The 21056-nt window shown below is 42.7% G+C and overlaps 2 protein-coding genes across 2 annotated transcripts in view; both read left to right on the top strand.

Annotated features, from left to right (window-relative positions):
• Window positions 1-9395, top strand: part of c2cd2 (C2 calcium dependent domain containing 2) — a 36400-nt gene extending 27005 nt beyond the window's left edge. The window contains exons 8-13 of the mRNA XM_083649757.1: window positions 374-438; window positions 820-935; window positions 1051-1219; window positions 2199-2440; window positions 2640-2907; window positions 5338-9395. Of these exons, the coding sequence (XP_083505883.1) occupies window positions 374-438; window positions 820-935; window positions 1051-1219; window positions 2199-2440; window positions 2640-2907; window positions 5338-5564 (1087 nt within the window). The 3' untranslated portion in view covers window positions 5565-9395. The remainder of the gene's footprint in view (window positions 1-373; window positions 439-819; window positions 936-1050; window positions 1220-2198; window positions 2441-2639; window positions 2908-5337) is intronic.
• A 647-nt stretch (window positions 9396-10042) lies between these two features.
• prdm15 (PR domain containing 15) overlaps window positions 10043-21056 on the top strand; it is a gene marked incomplete at both ends in the record, with an annotated part of 35083 nt that continues 24069 nt past the window's right edge. Inside the window, 7 exons of the mRNA XM_083644909.1 lie at window positions 10043-10141; window positions 10750-10798; window positions 10901-10994; window positions 12675-12828; window positions 12935-13087; window positions 15937-16039; window positions 16212-16295. Of these exons, the coding sequence (XP_083501035.1) occupies window positions 10043-10141; window positions 10750-10798; window positions 10901-10994; window positions 12675-12828; window positions 12935-13087; window positions 15937-16039; window positions 16212-16295 (736 nt within the window). The remainder of the gene's footprint in view (window positions 10142-10749; window positions 10799-10900; window positions 10995-12674; window positions 12829-12934; window positions 13088-15936; window positions 16040-16211; window positions 16296-21056) is intronic.

Raw genomic sequence — 21056 nt, 5'->3', positions numbered from 1 at the left:
CAGAACATTCTCCTCTTGTGATGTCACTCCTGTTGTTATGTCACACGCCCATTTATAAAATGCCACCTTTTCCTCCATATACCCTGGTGGCCTGTGGGGGGGGGGGGGGGTCTTTGTCTTTTTGGAGTGTTTTCACTGTAATCATGAGCCCAAAATGTCAATTCAGATTTTTTTTAACCTGCACCATGCTCTTTAAGTGAAACCCCCATGTTAAATCCCATAGACTTTTCCTCTCACAAACCCAGAAGTATACTTCCGGACTCATTCCTGCCGGCTCTCTATTGCTTCTTTTTTTAAACCTGTAAATTAAATCAACTTCTCATGTATTTTCTGTCTTTTTTCAATGTTCCTCCATTTCTGTCACTCTCACCAGTGAGCTGAATGGGCGATCGAAAGAGCTCAATATTCAGCTGTTGAATGACGGGCAACCTCAAGAGAGTAAGATTTATTTTAATTTTTCCTCAGTGTATATATAAGTAGAGACACAGTTAAATTAGCCAACAATAACTACTTTCATAGTTTCATAAACACAAGAAATAATAATACTTTCATAGTAGTTTCTAGTTACTTTCATAGTTTCAGAAACCCAAGGTAATAATAATAATATATAGCGCTTTTCAATGACTCAAAGACGCTTATTGGTGATTGACATTGCATGCCTTTTATAGTGAAGGTATATTCATCATGAGGAAGAAGCATTATCTTGGTCATGAGCAGTAACTGCTGCATGTTTTGGTAATACCGTAAATCCTCTAATATTATTACTATTAGAGGATTTACGGTACCCCACTGAATTTGGGATGTTTTCCCCTCTGTCAGACGCCTCACTAGGTCAGGTGTCAGTGCCTTTTGATCTCGTAAAGAAGCAGCCCAAAGGACAGCAAACATTTGCACTCATGACCAAAGAGCTCGTAACCGGGTCATTGACTACTGAGGTAAGTTAATGTGGGATAATATGCATGTTTGACATTCACGTCGTATCGGATTCTTGTTTTTACAAATAATAGAATGAATTCAGGACATTACGTTTGGAGACATTTTCCTCCCCAGTTTACCTACCTGGAGCCCAGTGAGGTGAGGTCCTGGCACCCACCCACCCCAGTCCCTGCTAAGCGGGTGGAGATGGACCGTACGGTTATGCCCTGTGGCACAGTGGTTACCACCATCACCGCGGTGAAGAGCAAGCCGGGGCGACCATTCCCTCCTGGACTCAACATAGGTACAGGCTGAATGAGACACCGTTTGGCCCTTAATTGACATACAACAGAGATCGGCACATCTGCTACTGTAACTATAGTACTGTGAGATTAAATAAGGCATTGTGTAATAATCTACCACTTCAATCGGCCAGGACATATCCTGTAATTGACGCAAACATTAAAGTCAGATTTTCACAATTAGGGGGGAGTAAGCTAGCTAATAAGAGCAGAGATCCAACAGAGCCATCTGGTGAGGAGATGATGCAAAATACTTCAATGTTGTGCTTCAACATTGTTTTGCCATTTAGTTTTTGGACTTCAGAATGAAATGTCTTGTAATATCGGCCACTTGCTTGTAGCACTGTCCTCCCTTGTTGAGAAGATGAAAATGTAGGGGGCGTGTCTTGTAATTTCAGTGGGTGGGGACTTTTTGTTCCAAAATGCGAGTACGGGCCAGAAAGTAAGTTTTGAAAGCCAGCAGTCTCAGCACCTGGCAGAGTAATCATTGAGTTATTGTTATTGATCAATAAACCCTATCAACCCCCCGCAGATATATGGTCATTCTTTACTATGGAGCCGTACTTCTTGCCCCCTTAAAATATAAAGTACCTTAAAGTAATGATCCATATGCATTTGACATTTAGCGGTTTATTTGGGATGAATATGAAAGTAAGTGGATAGTTAGCATGAGCAGCAACAGCCACCAAAACGGATGAAGAGAGGAGCACAGCCTCCAGAAACTGAAAATTTCAACAAGAAAACCAAGGAAAAAGAAAGCGATTGACTCAGAGAGAAAGGCAAACTTGCTAAAAAGGAAAGTGAACATCGAACGTTGCCTTAATGATGAACAGTACTACAAAATATGAAGGGACAGAGGAGAGATGCAAATGTGGCTATTGTTTATCAGTCTCAGTCTACATTGAGTGTCTTTATTAGTGTCACATTCTTGACTTTACTTGTCACATTGCTGTTGATTAAGATCATCTTATCTGCCTTCAGATCCTTGCCTGAAGAGTGCTGCCAACAAGCCCAAGCTGTCGGAGCGGCGCGTCTCAGAGCAAACCTCCGTGCTGGGAGCCACAGTCAGCAAGGCCCTGTCCTCCTCTGACACTGAACTGCTGATGCTCAACGGCACCGACCCGGTGGCCGAGGCTGCCATCCGACAGCTCCACCAGTCTGCCAAGCAGAAGCTCAAGTCGCCAGTGAAGAAGAGCACCATCATCATTTCTGGCATAGCCAAGGTAAGGCTCAGGGCACCAAATGAACTCTCCAGCCGGTGGATTATATTGCATTTTTTATTATGCTTTTGTGTTCATTAAACCCTCTCACTTTGGTCGTTTCACTTACCACCGACCAAATACCACTGAGCTTACGAGGAAAAAGAAGGGAATGCATGTTTTTTCTTCTTCTTCTTCTTTTGTGTCTTACTTCTTTTCCCAGGCCCCCATGTCTCAGGATGATGAGCTGGCTCTGATGGCAGACTACGCCGCAGCGATGGACGCCTCCATGTCGGCGGGCAGCTCTACTCAGGATGTGACCACAGCGATTGCGACAGGGGCCAGTAGCCCAGCGGAGACGCCGGACCCACAGGAAGGCCCGAGCGGAGTGGGACGGCCCCCGGATGACTGGGAGAGCAACACAGGAGAAGAGCTGGACCACACCTCTCTGTCGCTGTGTGTGTCTGAAGCTAGCTGCAAGAAGAGAAGAGGTGAGGTGGTCCTAACACGCCTAGCCTTAGCAGGAGTCTTATTCAATAAAGCCGTATTTAAGTACTTAAAAATGTCTTCTTAGTTTGGCTGTTTTCATTGCCACCCGTTACTCCTCAGTGATGCAGTCTGTTTTTGTGTCTTTTCCTTCTCTTTCCCCTCCTACTGACTTTCAACCTTTCCTTTTTGAACTTTCTTCACTACCATCTTAGAGGAAATCAGTGCTAAGCACACATTATGTGCGGACGAGTAAGTTCATCCATGAGTTACTCATAGTATCGTAGGTACGCTGGTGCTCTTAGTGTCTGTTAGCGATGAGTAGATCATTTTGTAACAATTTCAAAGTAACTTTAATATGATGTCAATTGTACGTTATATTTTTAGAACTCTGGAATGTAGTAGGGCTGCACGACATAGACAAAATATTGCAAATATTTTGAGAGATATTGCACTTGCAATACGACATGCCACACTCTCTTCTTTTTTTAAGTTACCATTACCTCTTGATTTGGTACATTGTGGAGAAGATTTCCCATTCAACCTCCCACAGATGTTATAGTATTCTACATTGACTCTTCTCATCCTCAACACTTCCCTCTCGATGCATGATAAAAGTGGATACTAGAAATGCCAATATTGTAAACATGATTGTAAGTGCTGCGTTCTCTCATAATGCAATATCAATATGAATTCAGTATAGAGAGCCAAAGTGGAACATCACTTCCTGCTTCAGCACTGTACCAGAGATTTTCATCCGCCATTTATTTTCCCATAGACATTTCGTAAAATGCTTATAAAAAAAGTTTTACTGGTTCAAACCAAATGGTACAGATATATTTAGAAACAGGAGAGGTTACCAAAACGTAAAGAAATGCGGGTTTGAGGAGAATATTTTTTTGATTTTTTAAGTTTTGGTCCAAGTGAAATGTTCTATGGCAGGGGTGCCCAATACGTCGATCGCGATCGACCGGTCGATCGCGAAGGTAGTGTGGTAGATCGCATGGCATTGAGGGGGGGGGGGAAAAAAAATTAATAATAAAATAAAATATAATGGAAGTACATGCAGTTGTTTATTTTAATTATGGATCATAATACAATGCAATTGTATTGTAAAGTGAGAAAAAATAAATCATGTATTGGGGGAAAAAGTGAGGCATCGATTTAAGATGCATCGATGTGTGTGCGTTTGCGATGTTGAAACTGGACTGGTAGATCTCGGGAGGCTGGCTACTTGAAAAGTAGATGTTGGGTCAAAAAAGTTTTGGCACCCCTGTTCTATGGTCTCTCCCGATTATAGCGTTAGCTGAACCGTTTGGTTTGAACCAGTAAAACTATTTTTATAAGCATTTTACGAAATGTCTATTGGAAAATAAATGGCGGATGAAAATCTCTGGTACAGTGCTGAAGCAGGAAGTGATGTTCCACTTTGCCTCTCTATACAGTATTGTTCAGCCCTTCACTGTAGGAATTAATTTGTAGTCATTAATGAAGCATGATCTCCCGCTCTGTCTTAATTTATCATTAATCTATCTTCATTGTGTGTGTGTGTGTGTGTGTGTGTGTGTGTGTTGTCTGCATAGAGACACTGCGGAGCGCGTCATCATTCAGAAACCACGCCCAAAACGGGGGGAAACAAAACTCCCCCTTCAATCCTGGCGTTCTCCTATGTCACGTGTTGCACACAAAGATCATATATACAGAAGATGAACAGAACACTCCAACTTACTTCCTTGACAGCTAGAGCCACAGTTTTCTTCTCGCCAATACTCATTGGCTTCCTTGTTTTGCTCGGGAGTACAAAAAAACTTTAATTGGCTTTTTTTTTTTTACATTGGTTGTCTGCGCAGCCCCACCACACAACAGCTTTTAGCTATGTTTAATTAAAGGAAAATGACGCTGGTCTATGGAAGTGAATGGAGAGCTTTCCCCCGTGATGGGCATGGCCTATTTCATGCAGCGTCTCAATCCAATCTGTCCCTAAGTCAAACGATATTTGGCATGGCTCAGTTCTTGCGCTACTATCAGGATTCTTATACTGTAAGGTAGGAACAATGCCTGCAGTCAGGTTAGCCGATGTGGGTCACCTGTTGTAGGTATGTGGTGGCTGGTACAGTTTCTCCAGGTCTAATTGTCATTATGCAAAGCCAGGTGGTGTCCTTTTACAGAGGAAAGACAGGTGTGATTGCCTGTATCCCCCCCCCATCCCATCCTGTCCAGCAGGCATTTGGTTTGCCAGATTTTATCATACCGACAATGTTCTACTTGTCTCTTAATTTCAGATCCTTCAAGTCAAAATGTTTATGGATGAATTCTCTTTTCTTTTTTTGCCTTAAAATGTAATGGTGTGATTCTGATATCATTAATTTAAGTAAAGCTGTGATATTCCCAGTGAAAATATGACAACACCTTTTTTTGTCCTTCCATCACTACAGGCAGCTTCCTTCAGAAGAGTGCCAAGCTGTTCTTCCGGCGACGGCACCAGCGGAAGGACCCGGGCATGAGCCAGTCGCACAACGACCTGGTTTACCTGGAGCCTCCGGCCGCGGTGGACCGGGCCAGCCGAACAGCCACGCTCAGCCGAATGCTCAACCGGAAGCTGCTGCCCAAGAATAAGAGCAAAGCCAATGGCTCTACCTCCATGGGGGAGCCACACGCGTGACCCCCCCCCCCCCCCCACACACACACACACTCGCACGCCTCAGTCCCTCCCATAACTACTACCATCACAACATCCACCGACCCAAACTTGCACTGGCAAAGTTTTCAGCGAACACCCCACTCCCCAGCCCCAGTGCCCGACCTGCTTACACCTCTCTCCCCAGCCCAGCCCCAGTGTCCGACCTGCTAACACCTCTCTCCCCAGCCCAGCCCCAGTGTCCGACCTGCTAACACCTCTCTCCCCAGCCCAGCCCCAGTGTCCAACTTGCTAACACCTCACTCCCCAACCCAGCCCCAGTGCCCAACCTGCTAACGCCTCTCTCCCCAGCCCAGCCCCAGTGTCCAACCTGCTAACACCTCTCTCCCCAGCCCAGCCCATGTCCAACCTGCTAACACCTCTCTCCCCAGCCCAGCCCGTGTCCAACCTGCTAACACCTCACTCCCCAACCCAGCCCCAGTGCCCGACCTGCTTACACCTCTCTCCCCAGCCCAGCCCCAGTGCCCGACCTGCTTACTAGGTCTCCTACTTTGTGAATGGGAAAGCTGTGTGGATGGAAAACATCATCCTTTACTGTCCCCCTCTCCTGCTACAGCACCTTGCTTATAGGGGGCGGAGATGTTGCACCAAAAGCAAGTGAGTGCAGTGTACGTGTGTGGATGATGCTATCCTGAGATAATTTCTTCACCTTCATGCCATTTGAGAGAATACTGTTTTGCATGTTCCTTTTATTTGACTTTATGCAACATTTTAAAATCTTTGAGTGTGTCTGTGGCCTTGTTGACCACAGAAAGGACTAGCGTGGGCTGTCACTCTTCACCCCACTAACACTGAGGGTAAGAGCGATCTCTTTGAGGCTTTCCTACTTTGGCCCGACAGGGACCAAAGACGAAGAGTGGTGCTGGTATGATTTGCACATCTACAGGATTTGTCTCAGTTTAAACCTGAGCTTGAATTACCGGTGCAATGATGCGAGCTACTCTTGTGATAGAGGGTTAGTTTTATTTCCAACTTCTGCAGTTATGATTTTGTGTTTAAATGATTTGCAAAGGGGGAGATGGTCTTTTCACTGCGAGACTGGTCCCAGTGGGAAATAATGAAACTACTTTTTGACACTAAGATAAATATCGTATTTACTTTTTTTTCACTTCATTTAAATTCCTTAAAATTACAAACCAAGAAAAACAAGATTCGTACAACAGTTGTATGTAATGTAGATGGTAGAAAAGCTCCAAAACAAAAATGTCTATGAAATTGTCTGCCTTATATTTAAGAAAGATATCAAAACCCATCAATAGCAATTAGTCTGTTGTGGCTGGCATGTACAGACCTCATTGGCTTGTTTTAGTTGTTTATTTGTTCCATGCAACATGGCCCATAAAAAGTTAACACCCTTAAACCCTTCCACACACAAAAAACACTGTGGCTATAACATGAGACTTCTGCTATGTATAATATTGGATTGGGCTTCTAAATGTGTTTTACCTCGGATTTTGGCACAAGGGATAGTAACATCGTGTCCTGTGTATTAATGAATGATATGAATCGTTTTTGAATGTTTACTCCTTTTTGCAGTGTTTTCAAATGATATGCAACTTTCTCCTTCGTCTTCCTCAATGATTCTTTACACTACTGCTATCAGTGTGGGTTTTAATGTGTCAAAAGGGAATGAGTGGAGCTGTCTGCAGGGACTGTGAAATCATGGCCCCTGGCCATAGTCGCTGACACATGGGCAAAGTTAGCCCCCGAAGCCTTTCTGGAAGAAAACCTTTCTGTGAGAAAGCCACGGCCCCGACTCATTTGATTGGTCGGTGAAACTGCTTTTTCCTGAAAACATGTGGCAAGGAAAAAAGATGTAGTTAAGATTAGGGTTAGGGTTTTCTTATTTAACCATGCCCATAACCAAACCTAACCACATTGTTGTACTTGCCTAAATGTAATGTCACCAAAATGTGTTTGGTTTGACCGGAAATCGAACCCCAGTTGTTGGATTGGAGGGCAGGTGCCTTACCCATTACGCTACGAGGCGAGCAGAAATTCCCTCCCCCCCTCCTTGCCGCACGTTTTTAGGAAGAAGCAGTTTCGGCGACCAATCAAATGAGTTTGGGGGCGTGGCTTTCTTCCAGAAAGGCTTCGGGGCTAACTTTGCCCATGTGCTAGTCGCTGCAGTTACTGTGACATGGCCCATCGTTTTTAAAAGATGTATCGTAGCTTCGATCACCTGGACAAAAGTGTGGACACCTTTGGGAACAATGGAATGGTTTGACTGCTTTTTGTTCTTTGTTGTTGTTTTTTTTTAATCCAGCTAATGATTGTATTGTTATTTTTTGTAAGCAGCAGCTTGTTGAAGAAGTGTTTCTGTACATCATGTGAACTACTGTTTTCTTCCATGAGTAAGCCTGCTTAGGGCATTCTGCAATAGCAGGACGGGTGATGCAGTACACTGACAGAGGAAACTAACAGATTTGCCTTGAGGTTATTCTGAGGATGTTGTCGGAGGGCGGTCTAGACCTGGGGCCAGCGGTTTAGAACCTGGGGCCAGATGCGGCCCCTCCATGTGACTTGGGTCCCCCAATGCAGCACTGCTTTTTTCCTAAGGCGGGACTGGAGTTTTTGACCGGAGGACTGAAGGAATGTGGCAGCCGGTTTGACAGCCATCAGCAGTTTCTATAATCAAGAAGCCGTTAACTGACTGATTACATAAGGCAATATCAGGCCATTCTCACTCCCACTGCATTGATTTGCGCCCCTTTGTACCTTTGGCGTTGGATGTTTGACGCGCACGGTACCCTTATGTGTCATGTTGGCATCCACAGTACCCGGGCACGCTGGCTTTGGACGCACACGGCACTGCAGATGAGGCCCTGCAACTGAGGCACCGGGCAGCCTGCTACCGTGCACCGGCACTGGGGCTTTTAAACGCCTGCCTTCCGTCCGGCGGTTTTGCCGTGGCTGTGGACTTGGGGCGTACGTCCCTAACCTTGACCCATATCCAAAGCCTAGCCCCAACCAAGTGACTACCAGTGCCTAACCCCAAGGTATCACTGACCTTTGCCTAACCCTAACACCAGGGCGCCTCACCCCGACCGTGTGCGTCCAAATATATGGCATGCACAGGGTGCCTAACCCCAGCCGTGTGCGTCCGAAATACAGTGCACAAGGTACCGTGCGTGTCAACATCCATCGCCAACGGGTACGTGAAAAAGCAGCGGAAATCGACGCAGTGAGATGAGAACGTGTTGGCCATCTTTAGAGTTTTTATTTTAAATGATTTGCATGCTGTTCACGACAACATGCTCTTCTGCAGAGGCAGCATGGGTTATGAGTTTGGACTGCGGTGTGTCAGGTATACTTACCGGGGCTCTGATCCACCCGATCCATCTCCCAACACTTTACCAAATGTGTGACTGCACTCTGTTTTAGGAAATAATCAAAAGCCCAGTTACAGGCTGAAGAAAATACTACGACCATGCAATTAGATATACCATTTAAACCTTTGAGGGATGCTATGGTGGCGGGATGCAGAGTTTCACAGCCCCTGTACAGGCAGCCTCAAAGCATTGGCTTTTGTTAGGCATTCAGTAAGCCTGTATGTGATTAATAAACTGCTTCCTGATTTGTGTGTTTTTTTTTAATTGACATCTGCTCTGTGCACAGAAACTGACTGCTGATGCAGAATGTCAGTCATTTTTGGATTGTTACTAATAAACATATCAGGTTATTTCATTTCCAGCAATAAATATTGATTGAATAACTTGACTTTGTAGTGCCATCTTCTGAATTTCCTGCCCATAAAGAATTTGTTCCATTGCTCACATACGTTTGAAAACTTTTGCAAGCTTAGCTCGGTTGAGTCCAACTCTTATCTGATTTTTATCATTATAATGGAGAACAAAGCTTAAGCAGAAATAAATCCAGAAACCTATTTGGAGTCTCTCTGTGTGTGTGTGTTTTTCAGGGTTTATCAGGGGTCTCTAAAACTGGCTTTCAATCATGTAGCCTACTCATGTGATCGTGTAGTGGCAAGTAGTAAATACATTCAAGGTCTTGTGGTTTAGTATTTAGTCAAAGCACCTGCTAATTGATTGTTTGATCGACACATGGTTGCCAAGACTTTAGAATGATATGGTTCTCAATGTGGGGAGTGGGGAACACCAGTGGACCTTGAGGGGGTTCCTGGGGAACCCCAGCAAATTGGTGGATTGTTAAATTTTAGCATTATTTCATTTATTTCAGAAGTCAACACAACTAGACAAGGTATACAAATCTATGTTGATCATAGTTTAACTGTTATCTCTCTACCTACAATACAGATAGAGATGGTATTCTGGTCTGGACAAAATCATATCTAACAATAGAAAATCTCATCAATTGCGGGTTCGTGACATTGAGATATAATATGTATCTATATATTTTCTATGTCGATGGTCCGTGACCCTAATGTGGACTGAGAAAGGTTGAGAACTCCTACAGTCCCCACAATGCACTGCGCGCGACTCGTTTCCGGTCCTGCGCCGTCTCTGGAGCGGATTGGAACCCGGAGTCAGGATTCGGTAAATGAGTGGTCTTTTGCACAAGAGGTAACGTGTTTAACCACCAGTTTACACCGACTTTTCAAAAAATGGAGACGCAGTGTCGTAGAAAACGTGCAGCCGGGTTGAACGGCCTGCTCCGAGTCTCCTCGTGCCGCCGTTATTGCCGTCGTATCGGCGCTGAAGTGCACCGACTCCGGTTTGGAGGTTTGCGTCTCCGGTCCATCCGCCATGCCGACTGTTCTTTGTTACATTTCGCTGAAGAGGAGAGCAGAGATCGGAGTTAAAACCCGGCTAGAGTTTGGGAATCCACTCAAATCCTGGATCCCTTCACCAACCCGGAGCGCATACGTTATGCATTCACCGATTGTATGGCTTCCAGCGTACCATAAAACAGTTCATGCTTTCATGTTACACCACTGTTCCTGCCAGAAGGGGCTGATGATGCATTGAGTGTTTATAGCTGAAGTGTCCCAGATCAAATGAGTGTGGTGGGCTTGGAGCAGCAATTTTATAACTCATATTCCTTCACATAAAATACACATTTATTTAAGAAATCTTGTATATGAGCTGCTAGACAAACATGACTCGTTGCCTCAATCATTTACCATTAGCCTACTATCATGCTATAAACTATGGTATTCCTTCATTAGTAGGTTGGGATAATAATGGCTGAGCAGACGCCAGATGTTTCAGAGTTTATCTGTGAGTATGAATCCAACTCTGTATGAGAGAGGGTGTGTGTGACAGAGACAGACTAGCCTAGGATGTGATGGCCTGTGTGACACGTCTCTTGTGTCGTTCCAGGGTGCGAGGACTGTGGCCAATACCATGACTCTGAGTGTCCTGAGCTGGGACCCCTGGTGACCGTCCAGGACTCCTTCGTCCTCAGCCGGGCTCGGTGAGTGCCTCACAGGACTGACTGAAATCGAACTTGCAGTCCTGCCAGTTGAGCTGGAGTGTCGTTGAGCAAGGCACTGAATCCCTGGGGCTCAATGATGCTGTTGCCATGTGTCTTAGCCTGACCTCTGAACTTTGTGTGTGTGTGTGTGTGGGGGGGGGGGGGTAGGTAAAGCTAAGCAATATATAGATCTCGTGATATGAGACTATATATTGTCTTAGATTTTTGGATATGGTAATATTGTGATATGGCATAATAATAATTGAATTGCCTTTATTTATACAGGGGAGCCTCTCTAAGAGCAACGCTCTTTTCAGGAGCGCCCTGTTCACATTCACACACATTCATACCTGGATGCTGCCCAGTACAACCACAGTCTGATCTGCTGGCCACTGAGCATCTCTACTGACTGGAGCAGTTGGGGTTATAGGCCTTGCTCAAGGGCACCTCAGTGGTGGTAACGAGGGAGGGGCCTTTTGCTGCCTTTTCACTTTCCCCACCCAGAATTATCCTCCCGGTCCCGGGGATTGAACCGACAACGTTCCGGTCACAAGCTCGCTTCTCTAACCTTTAGGCCACTACTGCCCAATTTTGTGTTGTCTTTTCCTGGTTTTAAAGGCTGCATTAGAGCAAAGTACCTAAACAGACTGTTCTAGCTGTTCTATTATTTGCCTTCATCCACTTTAAGTCATTATATCCACAACAAGAAATCTCTAAATATTTTTGCGAACGCACCAATAGTCATCCCTACACTATTGGTGTGTAATTGATATCGAGGTACAGCAGGGATGGGCAACTTTGGTGATAGAGAGGGCCACACACAAAAATCCTTGCTACCAGGGGGCCAGCTTGTGACTATGCACTTCCACCAGTAGCCTACTGTAACACCATCACTCCCAGTTATAGCTACTAATTTGATGAAAAGGACTGGTAATCAAAGTTTATTATACCAACATTTTTATTTTTCATATTAAAATTGGGTAATTCTTCCATTCAGATGACACCAGAAACTTTGCTCTAGCTTTAAAACCGCCCGCTACAGCAATTTGATGGGGTACATCACCCAAATATGTCATATTAATCAGATTAGTAATGTTGCATGTGCAATGTGCATCCTGCATATAGTTTGTTACAATAGCGTTAGCTCAAATGCTAACGTTGACCAGTATGTGGATGGACAATGCTAGCGTCATGTTCTGGGTTGTACAGTAAAATAAAAACACAGATTTTGGTGGTCTAACCTGACCTAACAAAACATTTCCGCCTTGTAAATAAAAATAAATAAATAAAATAAAAATTACCCAGGGGCCACACTGAGTGAGGTCGGGGGCTGCATCCGGCCCCGGGCAGCCAGTTGCCTACCCCTGAGGTACAGTATTTGATCAAAATTATTGTCATATTTGATTTTGTCCATATCGCCCAGCCCTATTTTAATAAAAGTGCTTGTGACATCTCACATATGGCTTTGACTTACCACTGAACATTAGCCCATTTTGTAGAAAGAGATATATATATTGTCTATCACCATTCAGCCTAAAAATACTCAGATATGATTTTTGGTCCATATCGACCAGCCATATTAGCATCACTAGCTTCTTTGAGGTGATATACATTTATGAAGAAATGGCCAGGCAAGGCAATGAAAATGTTTTTTATGATGTTATCTACACATCTGTCTAGGTCCTCCCTGCCAAACAGCCTGGAGATCAGAGGGGCGTCCGATGGGGCAGAGGGGGTGTTTGTGCAGCGGCGGCTGGTCAAGAGGACCAGGTTCGGGCCCTTCGAGGCTAAGAGGGTCCGCCACCTGGAGAGAGAGGGTCCATTTCCTCTGAAGGTGGGCCCATAAAATCCTGATCAAGCTTACATGAGCAGAAGGTTGTAGAAGTGGGTGTGATTTTCGTGTTTTTTGTTCACATTCATCCGTTTTTTTCTTTCTCCAGATCTTCCAGAAAGATGGTGTGGTGGTGTGTTTCGACTCAACCAACGAGGAAGACTGCAACTGGATGATACTGGTGCGGCCCGCCACCAGCCACACACACCAGAATCTGACGGCGTATCAGCAAGACGACGAGGTGTTCTTCAACACCTCCCAGGTACCCCCTCTCTCCTTCTGTGTCCCACCATAGACAGTAAAAGACCAGGTACCCCCTCTCTCCTTCTGTGTCCCCACCATAGACAGTAAAAGAGATGGACGGAGTGTGTGTGATGTCACCCGTTGGTTTGTGGACTCACATTGGGAGTGTCTCCATTTGGCGTTTTGGCTGCTGCCATCTTGGTTTTCATGCAGCTCGCGCGAGATGGCAGGAAATAACGCGAGACCAGGGGTTTCCCACACAGCCGCACCGCCACCTGCTACTGGTCCCTGATCAGTGAGCTGCTGCTGCGCTGGTTTATTGTTGTATTTTGTATTTTTGTGTGTGTTTTGTAAACCCAAGTACTAGGATGAGAGCTACTTAGAAAAAATAAAACTAGTCGCAAGCCCCCTTGTCCCCACCAAGTACATATTTAGCACATTTTAACAGTATTATATTATTTGTTTAACATTATTTAATAATGTTGTTCATGTTAAATACTGTACTAGATACTGAGTTAGCTATACATTTTTTTATATACATTTTTCCCCCCGATTTTTGTATCCCCCATTAGTGCTAATTTTTATTTATTTATCCTGGTTGCTGCTCCACCCTCTGCCGATCTGGGGAGAGCCGAAACTGGCTCCATGCTTCCTCCGAGACATAGGCAGTTAGCCAGCCGCTTCTTTTCACCTGACAGGGGAAGCTTCACCGGTAGGACATAGCACGTGGGAGGATCACGCTATCCCAACGAGTTCCCCTCCCTCCGAACAGGCGCCCCATCAGCAACCAGGATATTGCATGTTTTTGGTGTGGGGTTCCTATATGAAGGAAACCCCCAGGGGGCACGGGGCGAACATGCAAACTCCACACAGAAAGTCCCTTTTGACGACCCCACCCGGGCGGTGGGCACTCGAGGACATGCGGACGGGCACGCATTTCTTCAGCGCTCACAGCGTCCCAGGTGGGAATCAAACCCAGGACCTTCTAGCTGTGAGGCGACAGCGCTTACTACTGCACCACCATGCCCCCCCTGACTTAGCTATACATGAGTGGGATTTAGTTATGTATTAAAAATAAATTAAAATTATACATTTAGGGTTTTAATGATGGCCCGAGATTTCAGATTTCAGATTTCAGATTTCAGATTTATTTCGCCCCCCACACACACAAACAGTTGACATGTGGATCAACATCAAGATACAATTGTGTGGAGTGCCAGGTCTCCAAAGAAGCTACTTAAAGCTTATAGCAGGAGCCTGAGCAGGAAGACTTAACACAACTTAAATACAAGTTACTGCATACAGTATAACACAACAACAATTACACAACAGGACAATTAACAGACAAACAAAACAAACAAAACAATCCCAGATCAATGGATAAGTATAAGTATACTTATAATACATATTATTACTATATATTATATTATATATCATATACATTATATATTATATATACTATATATTACAATATACTATATTATTATACATACAGATTAAGCAGTTGTTCTTTCATTTTTTTCTTGAAAACAGAGATGGATGGAGATGTTTTCAGGCTCTCATCAAGCCCATTCCAGATCCGCGGCCCTCTATTGGTTATACTTAGACTGGTGCATTTCAGTCGTCTTTTCTTACCATAAATAAGATGTGTATTTCTGGTATTGAAAGAATGAGCGGGACGGTTGACTGGGATGAGCTTGGAGAGTCTTGGATTTAAATTATGGACAACTTGATACATCATTGTTGCGTTTTGGTGAATATTAAACTCAGCAAGCCTCAGAAGATTATAGCTATGGAAGAGGGAACATGTGGGTGCGTTGAAGTCCGACCAGGATATGGCTCGTATTATTTTCTTTTGTAAGCTTTCTAATTTCCTCAGATAACTGGGGAAGGTGTTACACCAAATAATGTTACAGTAATTAATGTGTGGCTCAAACAGGGTTTTGTACAAGATCAGGAGAGCAGATAAAGGAAGAAAATGACGGAGTTTGAAGAATAGACCAACATATTTAGACAGTTTTTTGAACAGGTGATCAATGTGACATTTGAAGTTGATTGACTCGTCTATGAGGACCCCCAAGAATTTTGTTGACCTTGCTCTTGTCAACTCCCTTCCATCTATATTGAGATGGATATGATCCACTGATTTTTTGTTAGAGTGGAATATAATGAAGTTGGTTTTGCTGATATTCAGTGACAATTTATTACATTTGAACCAAGTATCCACTTGTTTGAGTTCAACGTTGAGTAGATCTTGAAGCTCACGAGAATCGTTATGGGACAGGAATAAGTTTGTGTCATCAGCAAATATCACTTTATGCAATAATTTAGAGGAGTTGACAAAATCGTTGATATAGAGAATGAAGAGCAAAGGCCCCAAAAGGGAACCTTGGGGCCACTCCGGTAGATCGCGATCTACCTATTTGGCACCCCTGCCATAAAACATAGTCTTTTCTACCATCTATTTGACTCTAAACAGGTGAGTTATATACAGTGCAATTTCACCCCCTGTACATTTGTCATCAAAGGTGAAACTAGCTATACAGACAAAAAAAAATTAACCAGGCTGTAAACATGTTATTTACGGTGTAAAGATTGACATTTTAACATGGGGGTATATGGGGATTGACTTGCTCTTGCAACCAGCCTCAAGTGGCCATTTGAGGAATTGCAGTTTTTGCGACTCCTGCATCGGCGTCAATGCGGAAGTAGAAAGCTGCCCCCTTGGTCCCCACCCGAGCCTTTTCCAGTTAGCCTCCATGATTCCCCTTGACCTCCTCTACCATGTGTTTTTCCAGGATTTCAGAGGAGGGCTTTATGCCATGCAACTTGTTAATTTCTAATGGGAAATTGCCTGTGCTGTTCCAGGACGTCCTGCCAGGAACGGAGCTGAGGGTCTGGTATGGCGCCTTCTATGCCAAGAAGATGGAGAAGCCCATGCTGAGGCCTCCAGCCCCACCGCCAGCACCCGGTAGGTGACATCATAGCACTGATGTTGCTGTACCATCCAGTGGCAGCCCTATAAAATGATCGAGATGAACTTAATCACAAAACACAGGCAGTTAAAAGTGTGGTCGGTTGTATCTAGTCGTTTTTTGTTTTGTTTTTTTGTTTTTTCATTAGTGTCTCTGTCTCCTTCTCAGATCTGCTGTCTCCATCCACTAAGCCAGAGAGCTCAGAGAAAGCTGGAGCCCTGATGCCCCCAGTGGTTGAAGAAAATAATGCAGGTAGGTTCATTCAAAACAAGAAACCCCATTCAGTGCATCATAAAACATTACAGCACCATAAAGAGGGAAGACAACCTCACAGCTGTGATTAAGCCTTTTTTTTTATCTGTCTGATATTTTTTTGTCTTTTTTCAGAGTTGTCTGCTTTTTTTTTCCTACAGCACCTTGTGGCACAAGGTGCTGTAGGGGAAAAAAGCATCATAGAACTGCTGGAATATCATCATAGCATTTAGGTTGATCCCAGTCAGGAAATTTGATAAAATCTCTGCATAAGATGTCATTTTACATAATTTTACAATTTACGCAGTGGGATTTAGTTTATGTATTAACAATAAATAAATAAAATTACATTTAGGATATCTTTGGTACTTAATGATGGCCTGAGATCTACCGGTAGATCACTATTATCAGTATGTAAATATCAATAATATCTACCTATTGGACACCCCTGCCATAAAGATTTACACTACATTATGCCATTTAACAGAGGCTTTTGTCCAAAACGACTTACAATAAGATCACAGTCTTCATCAACTAAGACTTTTAATAGGAATAAGTAGCAATCAGTATTTTTATTTTATTTTATTTTAGAGCATTAGATAGTTCTTCTCCAGAGTGAGCCCAACTGCAGGGTGAACCAGAGTGTTGACCCCTTTAGAATTATGATCTGAAAAACAACATGAACAAAACAGGACAGAATATCAAGTCATGGAAGCAGTAGGAATCACTTATGGAAGAGATGGAGACATATTCACCTTATTCACCACGCCTACTTTTTCTCTCTTCCGCGTTCAACGCAAACGTATTTGTTCTTCCGGTTCAGCGCTAGTTGCCTACTGTGGCTAATATTAGCCGCTAGTTAGTTATGTTATATGGCAGTAAAATGCCACTGAATGACCAAATTGATATAACGTTTAACCATTTCGAGTAACACTGTTTCCATACGGATCACCAGCGTTAGTTTGTTGTTTATAACGTGGCTATATTCATAACGTTTATATCTCGGATGCGTTATTTCGAATCCCACATAGGTTACGCCTGGCGCAACCTATGTGGGTTTCAGGACGAAACAGTAACGTCATCTTTAGAGCACAATATTCCTGGAATGCAAGTTTAACTAAACAGTTACATGTCCTCTGCATTCTACATGAAATTAAGATATTACGGGTTGTTTTATTTTGTATGTTACATACTTATTGGCCAAGATATGTTACTTTATGGGGGAGTAATTCTGCCAGTTTAGGAGGGGAGTCTGGGCGGCCATCTTGCCTGCAGGGTTTTTGGCAAGTCTAAACGGAAATACTATTACGAAATGACGTAATGCGGAAGCGTCCATGTGTGGGCAAAGAATAAGGTGAATAGAGCTTCTTCCACCAGACTACTCAATGAGAGAAAATAACTGAATGTCATTTTACGACACCTCAGTGTGCAATATATCATTCAGATGCTGCTGACTGACTTTTCAGTGTGAAAAATACTCAGATGGTGCTTCATGTTCATTCATGTTTACTTATGTTCACTACTTATATTTGCTACTTATATACAATTTTATATTTTGTGTACTTGTGTTTTTCTACTTATGTTTACTCTGCACTATTGCATTTGCACCATGTAAAACACTATGTGGAACCTGTACAACCGGAGTGACAAATAAACACTTTGAACCTTGAACCTTGGAAAGTCGAAGTCGAAACAGCGATGGCAGTTTACATCAGAACCACGATAGGAACCCTCTGGTATATGATTCTGATAAAGAAAGATTGTAATATCAAAACGTTAAATAACCTGAACGGGAGCATATCCTCAGTGTGTGGACTCCCATTTCTCAAGTTCATCATTGATCTGTCTTGAACCTGACCTACTGCGCTTCACTTTCTTCTTCACCAACCCTCACTCTGGTATAACCAATATATATATATATATATATATATATATATATATATACATTAGGGATGTCACGATATTTCATCCCACAAAATTTCGTGATATCAAAACGTGACGATATCGCGAGAAAAAGAACCTCTGAACAACATGCTGCACTGACGGGCCGGCACTGATCTGCATTCTCTCTCTATCTTTTTCATTGCTTTGCTTGAAATGGGGACTCAACCGACGCTCAAATAACCGACAAGATTAAATGCGCTATTTATAGAATGCATTCCCCTGGCTGGCGAAGTTTGCGCAACACTTATTCACGTTTCCCCGTGCGGTTATCCCCGTGCGGACCGCGTGTTTCGTGTTTCCCCTAATCTGTAAAGAAAGACCTAGTCTGAAATTAACTAATTGTCGTGCCATTGTTTCCACGGGCACAATATGTCGGATAAGCAGTTAATCAATGCAGCCTACACATGTATCTCGCTCTGAATGCGTCTAATGTGCGCATATCTGTCATTAGGCGATGCACCTCTGTACTCCCGTTGTGACACAATTTCTCTGGCATGTGTTGGATTGATTAAAGAAAGAGTAATATTAACTTGATACCTTTCAATCATCAATTAACGCTGTACAACGCTTAACATGTAGTGCAGTCTGAGAATTAATTGAAGAGGAATCATCCTCTTAGAGGATAACAATTAAATGTGAAGATACTAGCCTACACAAACACAGCTTGTTGCCTGCATAAGTTATTTAAGATATAGATTGTATAGTTTCTTTTTCTTTTACCATTACCATGCAACAAACGGTTAATTTGTGACAGCGTGACACATTATATTGAAAGATAAGCCTTATCTTCCATGTTGTTTTCTAGTTATTATAATCAGTTTACAACAGCATTTGTTTAGCATTTTGTGTATTTCAAATAAAAGACTATTTTTCCAGTCATATTTTCATTATCAAAGTTTTGTAAAAAATTAATAAATATCGTATCGTTATCGTGAACCCAATATCGTGTTTTGTATCGTATCGTGAACTGAGGGTATCGTGACACCCCTAATATATATTTATATATTTATATATATACCGGTACATATATATTTTTGCCAATTCCCGCAGATTTGTAATTTATAATGGGGGAGAAGTCCCGCAATTGTTTGCGCACCAATGTCTACAATGTTAAGCCGACAGAGCGGAACGAACGTTTGCTGAATACGGACGACTGGTTGGACACATTAGAGGGCGGACTGTTAGCTCAACGTTACCTCAGGCAGTGGTGTAGCCTCACCACTCGGCAGGCAGCATATTTGTTGTGACCAAATATCGCGTATTCAAAGCACTTCATACTCAGAGCTGGCGTAATCCATATAAAAAAAAAAAACATGTTTTACCCGAAATAAAATGTCCAGGTTTTGTGTCGGTTGGTGGCTCTGAAAACAGCCGGCTAACGTTACAGTGGCTAACTGGAGCTAACGTTAAATTGTGTGTGGGGTAAGTCCCTCTATAAACCATAATATCTGTGTTGTTTCACCTTTGATTGAAAAACGCTTCCACCTGATTAAATAAAACATGTAATATTTTATGTAATACATAAAACATCAGTCAACATCACATAATGTCTTTTCTTTAATCAGGTGGAAACACACAGACAGATAGCCTAATGGTTTATAGTGGGACAGACTTCCCATGCCTGATATAATAATAGAACTCTCCCCAATGCCAAATTTGTTATAGCTTTGCCAGTAACATGACCGTAAGAAAGGCAGATGTAGTGAGCAAAGATGGATGATTTAACTGTAATAGTCCAGAGCTCTGACCTAACCTAACTCACATCACTATTGTGAACACAAAACAAAGAACTTCTGATATAATAAATGGTAAATGGCCTGCATTTATATAGCGCTTTTATCCAAAAAAGGCTACCACACAGGGTGCTGGCACACCATCGGGAGCAATTTGGGGTTCAGTATCTTGCCCAAGGACACTTCGACATGCAGACTGGAGGAGGCGGGGATCGAACCACCGACCTCTTTTATCCAAAGTGATTAATGGACGACCCGCTCTACCTCCTGAGCTACAGCCGCCCCTAATAATATGACGAGTGTTTTATTAAAGTATATCACTCAATACAAAAAATAAAGGCTTTGACAGAACCAAAAGCCTATGGCTCCTAGTCTGCAGATAAAACACATTGACAAAAGCCATAGTAATTTAGACTCAGGTGTGCATAAACTACAGGTTAAGAACTTCCTTTTTTAAATACAAAAATGTGAAATTATCGCTTATGAGACATGAGAAGCAGATATTTGTTGGTTATAGTATTGGCTGAAAAAAGCCCCCCCAAAGTCTATAGATCCCCCCAAAATCTATAAATCCCCCCTATCTGAAGAACAACACCCTAACCCTAACCCTCCCCTCCCAGTTTGCAAAGTGAATTTTAAGCCCTGTATGTATGTATATGTATGTGTATATATAGTATATATATACTGTATATATACTGTATATATATACTATATATATATACTAAATATATATTTATACTGTATATATACTATATATACACATACATATACATACATACTATATATATATACTATATATATATATATATATATATATATATATATATATATATATATATATATATATATACTATATATACACATACATATACATACATACATACATACAGGGCTTAAAATTCACATCTGGCTTCTGCAACCATCATTTTCCTCTGCAACAGGTACGCTGTCGTCCCTCCACTTCCTACACTCAGGAGAAACAAAAGGTACAGAGTTGTATTTTTTGTTGCTGTGGCTGTCAAAGATACCTCTTTTCTGTCCACATGTCCGTAGTTATTTTTGACAAATGCGTTTCCATCACTAT

This window comes from Poromitra crassiceps (assembly GCF_964638095.1).
Source record: "Poromitra crassiceps genome assembly, chromosome: 1".
NCBI lineage: Eukaryota > Metazoa > Chordata > Actinopteri > Beryciformes > Melamphaidae > Poromitra > Poromitra crassiceps.
The sequence above is the reverse complement of the archived record's forward strand: the minus strand, read 5'-3'. Positions and strand labels throughout refer to the sequence as shown.